Source organism: Acinonyx jubatus, chromosome B2, assembly GCF_027475565.1.
Source record: "Acinonyx jubatus isolate Ajub_Pintada_27869175 chromosome B2, VMU_Ajub_asm_v1.0, whole genome shotgun sequence".
NCBI classification, from domain to species: Eukaryota; Metazoa; Chordata; class Mammalia; order Carnivora; family Felidae; genus Acinonyx; species Acinonyx jubatus.
This window is the reverse complement of record NC_069385.1, coordinates 133,324,486-133,332,645: the sequence shown is the minus strand read 5'-3', so window position 1 is coordinate 133,332,645 and position 8,160 is coordinate 133,324,486. Positions and strand designations below refer to the sequence as shown.

Here is an 8,160-nt window from a genome sequence, read left to right as displayed (position 1 = left end):
TCCAGATGGAGTTCTTTCATAATCAGCCAAGACTATTTTCTTTCTTATTGTCACCTAAGAAACCATTTTCTTTTTTAATTTTTTTAACGTTTATTTATTTTTGAGACAGAGAGAGACAGAGCATGAATGGGGGAGGGTCAGAGAGAGGGAGACACAGAATCTGAAACAGGCTCCAGGCTCTGAGCTGTCAGCACAGAGCCCGACGCGCGGCTCGAACTCACAGACCGCGAGATCATGACCTGAGCCGAAGTTGGCCGCTTAACCGACTGAGCCACCCGGGCGCCCCTAAGAAACCATTTTCAATCACTTCCTTTCATAATTCTTAGCATCATGGCCCACTTCTTGGGAATTTCAGAAATGACTCAAAATCAGTACAGTAGGGAAAAAAATATTTATTTTCTAGAGTCATTACCTTGACAGGCAAAACAAAGCATTTTTCTCAATTTCATTCAGAAATACACTTAAAAAAATACATAGACCAATATGGCCTGCCCAGACATATATTTAACATGGTAAATATAAGGAATAAACTGTTAGAATATAAATATCTATAAAAAAATAAGTACGTCAAAATTTATTCCAACCTCTTCCATTAGCCACTTACATAAAGGAAAATAATTTCACTGCTTTAAAGCATAACCAAATGTTTACTTTTCAATGTCTTCCATAAACAATTCTATACCATTGTGTTTCCAAAGATCAAGGCAAGGGAACCTCCTGATTCAATGACCTTTTTTCTTGTGGATCAGAGCTAGTAGATTACCATGAAACGTTACATCTACTACTGACATGTTAGACTAGACATCTATGAGGCCAAGATTTACAACGGGGGCTTTGGGGGGAGGGGAGGGCAGGAGGGGGAAGAGCGAAGGGAGGCAATAATTAAAGGTGGGGAAATACTTCTTGCCAGAGTGCAATATAGGTGAGGTAGACTCATATTCATCAAACCCATCCTGATTTTACAGTAGTAACAGTGTCTTTCAGTTTGCATATTTGTGAATGAAAAAAATAATAATAAAAGTCTTTTGCTTTTTTTTTTTTTTTTTTACTTGAGTGTCCTTCGAGTGTGTTTTCAATTTGTGCATTCCTTAGAAAATCTTTGCATGGACTTTGGAGCTTCTCCCTGAAACGTGCCAGGCGCCTGAGTGAGACACAAACACTCCCTTCGGACCCTCTTCAGAAATTCCACCGCGTGTGGAATCTCCTGTCCTCCCTCTGGAGGATGCCACCCTAATCCACAAGTCACTGTATCTCTCTGCTTTCTGCGTGGTCCAACTATCACCCCAGATGAGGAAAGACGGAAGCGGTCACCACTGATGGAAGCAAATGAAGACAGATTGGGGGGACTCCTTAACCTTCCCTGGAATGTTTACAGTGAGGACACTGGCCCGCTGCCAGTCTGGAGCAAGAAACGGTCTAAGCAGGGAGGATGCTTTTGCTCTGATCCCAGCCATGTGGAGAGAGTGCAGAATCAGCCACAGGGTTCCCTCCGGGGAGGAGATGGCATGTGACAGGCCCCGGCCACCTGCCATCAATCAGTGCGTTCGGTTGTGGGTCACTTTCTTCTCTCTGTACATCTCCGCTTTCAGCTTTGCAACACGGAAAGCTGTTTTGATACTGTTCCTGATGGCGTCCAACCTATTAAACAAGACAAGAGAAAACAAATGTTATTTTCTTAAAAATCGTTGCTGGGCAAAAGAGGCATCTAAAATTAGACTCTAAGTCCAGTGCCTGAACTTTCGCCGCCGACAGCAACAGCATGCTTCCCTTTGTTAACCTCAAGTGAAAATAAAGCCTGCCCTTTATGCTTGGAATAGGGGGGAGAGGAAGGGAGCAGCAGTGGTCATATCTAAAGGGAACCGGGCATTAAATACAAATTTAAAGTACAAGTTCAAGGTAAGCTAGAAATATTGTCTTGTCTCCTGTGCTCCATCCCAACTACGACCACCACGGGACTCTACAGAGAAACTGACTCAACGTAGGCTTCAAATAATCATGGATATCTGCTTTGTCACGTAAAGAAATTAAAGGTAACTTGATGGGAAAGAAACTTTAAAAAGAGAGGAGGAATATAGCTTTGCTCCAAGCAAATATGGTACCGCAAATAAAAACCACATATATATACACACACATATATATATACGTATATGTGTATATATATGTGTATATATATGTGTGTGTATATATATATGTGTGTGTATATATATATATTGCATTGACATGAGTTGCTATAATAGAAACTAATAGAAAAACAATAATAATTTCCAAGTCTGTTTACCTAACCCTGTGATCTGGGGGAGGAGCATCAGTGGCCTGAGATTATAAATATGGAAAGTGCAATGGCAAAGTGAGAAGTCACAGACAGCTAAGGATGTCCCACACACCAGCAGTAAACCCCTCAGAAGTAGTTCATGGCTGTCAGGACTGTGCTCAGAACACTTTGAGCATAGAACCTCTTGCCACTGGATTTCTAGGAAAAGTGCCCGCGGACCACGATGGGGAAATGAACACGTGACAGATCTGAATGCAGGTTTCTCCCCCCCAGCTTGTGAATGCTGACATGTCTGGGATATGGAAGGGTCATCACTCAAGAGGTCGAGAGCCATCACAACCCTACGGTGTTGCCTGATCTACGTTCTTTCTCTGCCCCAGCTCACGACCTACTAGAAAATGGGAGAGCTTTTCAGAAGACATTGGCTCTCCACCGAATGCACTTCCCTGTTTAAAAAAAAAATAAATAATAAGCCCCCAACACAGCTCGTTCTAATTCTCACCAACCCTACCTAATGACTTTATTCTCCCTTGGGCCATTGGAATAACTGCTACAACTTTTGGAAACCTTAATTATGTGGGACACTTTGATTTAAAAATAAAATAAAATAAGCAACCAAAAAAAAAAAAAACCCAAAACAAAAACGCTCTCCCTGAAAGGACTGTTAATTTCTCAAGCAAAGTGGTAAATACACTGATGCAGAAAAGCAAGGACTAGCTATGACCAAATGACAAAGGTGTCTGTAGATGTATTCTGTTTGGACAATCTACCTTCAGACTGGGCGGCATGTGCTTAAGATCACCAAAGTGTGTAGGGGGCAAAGGTCTGCATTCAAGGCCTTCAAAAAAACATCTGGGAGGGATTCCTCTGCTCTTTTTAATCCACAGACTATGAAAATCTGTGTTCTCTTCTTCCAAGCCTTTCTCCTATTTGCGAGTCTCTTACCTTCTTATTTTTCTTCCCGCCACCAGCTGGTGATGAGTACACTTTTCTCCAAGCTCAGAACAGTCTTTTCCCTTCTTCTGGTCATGCCAGCCCTTCTCCATACTGTCTTGACCCCTGTTACAAGACAGATGGGGAAATGTACTTCAGCAATGGGACTCTCCTTCCTCACAAAGTCTCTGTTAATTTCTCTTAAGCAAAAAGGCAGCAACATCAGGACAGGACGATCGGGAGGCCATAAAACTGATCGAAAGCAAAGGTGTTTCTACCTCACCTGAGCTCTTTTCCCACTTGGCAAAAAGTCCAGCACTTCTTGTCTTTTTGGCTGGCACACTGACATCTGTTCCTGTGGTCTGTCACCTTCGTGGCAAATAAGTCCTTTAAGGATCGCTTAGACCTAGAAGGGCTTCCAAGTCCATACGGGACGATGTGCCTGTTATCAAAAAAGAGGAATACAAGATATTAGCATGATTAACAGTCTTCAAAACGACGCATTCTGTGGCGCAAACTCATTGCAGCAGGGCACAAGGCTCTCACCACACAGCTCCCGGTAGCCCAACTTAGGAAGGTCAAGTGCGAAGGTACTCAGGGTCCCACACCCATCAATGGCCCTGAGCGCGTGTACCCCTCCAGGAGAAAAGCATCTAACTCGACGAAATTCCATTTTAATTTCTAACAACGTTCTCTTTTAGCTCAACACAAGCAGCTTTGGGGTGTTTCGTTTTTTGTTTTGTTTTTTTTGTTTTTGTTTTATTTGTTTGTTTTGCTTTGGTATCTATTTCTTTTTTTTTTTCTTTTCACTTTTCTAACCTTCCATCTAGTTAACAGCTCTTGGGGGGGGGGCGGGGGGGCGGAATTCAATGCAAAATCATGACTCACAAGATTTTGAAAATCTCTTTCCAGTTCAAGTCACGTGATAATGCTAAAAGTGCCCCCTGCCGGGGGCCGGGGAGGACACACTACTGCACCCAGGTTTGCACATCTCCTGGAATTGGTGACACCAGGTGACTAGTAGAAGGGCTCGTTTGCCAGAAGGCTCTCTAGTAATTTCCAAAGTGTCCCTTTTGAGTCTCACCTAAAATGGATAAAGTCATCCCCTTGGAAGGATCACCTTTTAAGTATTAGGGTCACTGTGGGTTTTGTTTGATTTGATTTTGTTTGGACTCTGGTCATGCCTCGCCAAAATGGGACCCGGCGTGTTTTTGTTTATGGCTGCTTCTGACGGGTGAGCTAGTTTCCAGGGTGAAGGGATGGCAGGCTGTTTTCTTCGAGCTGGAGGCAGAAGAGAAATCTATGGGCCCTGTTTCTATTGCTGTCTTGAAATAGGCTTTTCTAAAGGGAAAGCACAGAGGGGTCAGGACATCCACCTTCTGGGTCGAGCCCTGCCACGACTCACTCCTTGGATTTTTGCTTTTCCCTAGGTAAAAGGAAGGGATTGATGATCACTCTGTACCACCCTTTCTGCCTCAAGAGTAGCACAGGTTAGACTAACCCACATGCCCTCAGTAACTTATTCCCGAAGCGCGGTCAGACCCCACCAGAAGAACATCCCCCTCCGAAATGCGTGGCAATGACCTGCTTGTCACCACCTTTTTCCGTCTCTCCTGTCATGAGTGTTTGAGCCACAGGGTCTCAGAAGACCCCCCCCCCCCGCCCCTTCCCTGGCTGTTGCAAAGAACCAACCTGCCTGGGAATTCTCAGGAATAGAGGGGCACTGTCCCCACCCACCGAGGCACCTTCACGTCCTTCAGAATCCAGACCAGGGGCTCCCCGCAAAGCAACTGGCAGGAAGTGGGCTCTGGGCTGGAGCGGCCAGAGGTGAGGGATAGCTAGCGTTCCGACGCCCTCTAGGGACTCACTCGGGAGTGTTGACCCAGATGATGTCCAGGTGGCAGAAGTAGACACACTCCTTATCCAACAGGGAAGAGCAGGAGCAGCGCTTGGACCGTCGGGGCCGCCAGGGCGCACTGGGAGCCGGCTTCTCCCCTCCGCTGTCCAGGCCAGTGCTGAGCTCCGCGCCCAAGACCGCTGGGGAGAGAAAAAAGCCGGTCAGCAGGGCATTTCCCCGGGGATCTAGCCGGGCAGATCAAAGCCCACCTTCAGCCGGCCTTTGGCAAGAAACACAGCGCAGAAAGGGCTCTTTATGTGACTTCATCTTTGCCCCCACTGGCTTACCCACTTTCAGGGAGATGACACGTGTGCAGGGGAAACAGCCACCAGAAAAGGGGACCGGCCCCCATGAAGCCGCCCCCAGAGGAACGCCCAGACATGCTGCCGGTGGCAAATCTGGGTGGCTTCTGCATGGGATTCAGGAGGACGGTGCCTTCAAGTTGGCCGATGACCAAAGAGCTAAAGTTGAATAAATCGGCTGCCTCTTCCTCGGTTGGGAGCCACGTCCCCATGCGGGTGAGGGGAGTACCGACCACTTCACGCCTGGTGGAGGGCAGGGACTAGCCCAGGTGATACGCAGCCCTCAAAATTAGGTGGAGGTCAAGAGCTTTCGGGGGGTGAGTGCAGAGAAAGAAGAGAAACCAGCAGTACGATATTCATCGCAGGTGGTAAACTCTGAAGAAACCCCTGATCTCGGGTGAGACTGAGCAGCAGCTTGGGGACCTAATCAAGGTTCTGTGGGCTTCGAATTGGGAATCCCGGGAGAAGGATGGCACGTGTCGGATTCACCACCTCCCCCTTCCCCACCGAAGAATCGCCTCTTCTCACTGACAAGTTAGCCATGTGGCTTATCTGCCCAATTTTGTACATTTCAAATGATCAGACACATTCCAGGATTTTCATTCCCTTGACATCTTTTCTCTTTAGTCAGGGTCATGAAAAGACACACACAAAAAAGGGCATTGACCCTCAGGAGGGGGAAACAGGCAGATGCACACAGACTATCTAAACCCTTAAGCAGCCAGCCTTTATCCTAGCTCCCCTCCCACGACAGGTGAATACAACTGAAAATAGACCTCACGCTGTTTTGGGTGCCAAAAACCTGCCAAAAGAGGCCTAAAGTCAATAATGACAAATTTTAAAGAAAACATCTGCTTCACCCTGAAACTGCCCCGGGGGGTTGTTCAGCAGACCGTCCGGCAGGTGATTTTACTGCTCATATATTGCTCGAATGACTGGAATAAAATTCCTTGGCTCTGAGCTGAAATGTTTAAATATTTTACACCTTCACTCGCTATTTAAACAGTCTTGAAATAAAATACAGAAGTTCCTATATGTGCTGTTACCTGTACGAACACCTACACCGCGAATATACCTTTGGCGAAATTGTATCTTGTCTTTACTTTTCTTGAATTGTATTTTTAAAAGCGAAGGAAGGATACTACACAAGAATAGTATGTTACTTTAACGCCATAGGAGCAATTGTTTTCAGCAGAGGAATTTTTCCCCCCACTAAAAAAAACTGAAGTAACTTTAGGCAGTTATTCCCGGGCACTTGATATCTGACCTGCGGTAATAAAAAGAACGGGAAAACAGAAGCAGGAAAAACACGAAGGTGGACAAGAAGACATTAACATTCAGAGATTTACAAGTCGCCGTGCCTACCTGCTTCTGGAGCTCCTTGGAAAGCCACAAACAGCAGAGAGAAAAGCACGGGGAAATAATCCATTGTGGTGCAAAAAAAAAAAAAAATTAAAAGAAAAAAAAAGGGCGGGGGGCGCGGATCAAAATCCTCCCCTGCCAACGAAACCCAAAGGAAAACGAAGAAAAAGAGCTTCAGTTGCCTCAAAGCGCTTCTGGTTATTCAGATCTCAACGCGATCCTTCAGCCTCAGGGCGCTTTTAACGGGCAGCAAAAGAAGTTTCTGCCAGGAGGGCCGGCAGTGGGAGCGGTCTGAAGACGCACGCGGCGGTGGCGTGCGGGGGGACCCGGCAGCGCGACCGAGGACCCTCTGCGCGCTCGCCGCAGCGCCGATGCAGAAGCGCGTCTGACTAGGACAGCTCTCCGCCGGCTTTTTATATTGAACCCCTATAGAGTGGGGGTAAACAGCTCCAACTTTATTCCAGCCCCAGACAATGTTATTGTGTTATTAGTCACCAACAGGCAACGTGCAGCCGGAGATAAGGCCGGGCTCTAAAGGAAATCACTGCTAACTTCAGAGGCAGACGCCCGCCGTCTGACAATTCAGGGGCAGGGCTAAGAAAAAGAAAATACCCATTAGAGAGACCTTTGGTAAACCTGCCCGTGCAGTGCTTGAGTCTGCTTCCCCTTTGCGAGCTGCCAGCCCCAGAGTTCAAGAATCAGAAGAGGGACTCCAGAAAAGTCATACCATTGGTATGAAAAGTATGAGCTACAGTTTAAATAGATTGTATTGTTGTGCGCGGGTTTTTTTTTTTTTAATTGTTGTTCCCTGCATTCTCCTTTTATGTCGCCCGATTCCTTAGTGTTGATCACACAAGGGAACGCTCTCCCCCTTCACCCCACCCCACCCCCACCCCCGCCCACCACTGGGGGTCACATTATTGTGGCAGATCAACATATTTGTCCCTTACTCCCGGCCCCCTCCCACCCCAAGTCTTTTTTGCTGAAGTTCTTTGCGTGCGCAGTGAAAAAGATCCGTGGAGGAACAGCAAGGAAACGACGTTAAAAAAACAATCAGAGTCCTTGCGGGCACGCAGCCCGGTGGCATGGAGTACAAGCCCCCGTAAGCTTTCTCCTGTGCCCCCACCCTCTTTCCGCTTCCCCCCCAACGCCCCGGGTTCGGTAGCACCCACCGGTGTTAAGAAATAGCGGGAGAGGACCGCCAGGGGGCGATGCAGAGCCACAGGGGCTGATGTTTCTTGAGAACAAAAAGTAAAAATCTTGGCTCCCAGATAACAGAGGGAAGGCAGCCCAGATGACCGCTCAGGAGTGGCAAGGAATAGAAAGGGCTGCCTCTCGGAATATGTACTTACTGCCAGCGCGGGGACATCTTCTCGGGATGGTCCTCTCCCCCC

General features: G+C 47.1%; 1 protein-coding gene across 1 annotated transcript; it reads right to left on the bottom strand.

Moving 5' to 3' along the window:
• Nucleotides 1–372: 372 nt before the first annotated feature.
• On the bottom strand, nt 373–7,376 carry EDN1 (endothelin 1). Its single transcript, XM_015071384.3, has 5 exons — nt 6,770–7,376; nt 5,074–5,242; nt 3,489–3,647; nt 3,218–3,331; nt 373–1,638 (listed from the first exon to the last, which is right to left on the bottom strand). The coding sequence occupies exons 1-5, from the start codon at nt 6,831–6,833 to the stop codon at nt 1,536–1,538; spliced, it is 609 nt and encodes a 202-aa protein (XP_014926870.1). The 5' UTR covers nt 6,834–7,376; the 3' UTR covers nt 373–1,535.
• Between the last annotated feature and the right edge of the window lie 784 nt (nt 7,377–8,160).

Bases quoted from the DNA above. Each gene is read 5' to 3' on its own strand.
- EDN1 (XM_015071384.3), bottom strand. From the start codon at position 6,833: ATGGATTATTTCCCCGTGCTTTTCTCTCTGCTGTTTGTGGCTTTCCAA. The intron at 5,243-6,769 runs GTAGGCACGGCG...TTCTCTCCCCAG, and splicing joins CCAAGGAGCTCCAGAAGCAG to CGGTCTTGGGCGCGGAGCTC. The intron at 3,332-3,488 runs GTGAGGTAGAAA...GTCTTGTAACAG, and splicing joins CAAGTGGGAAAAGAGCTCAG to GGGTCAAGACAGTATGGAGA.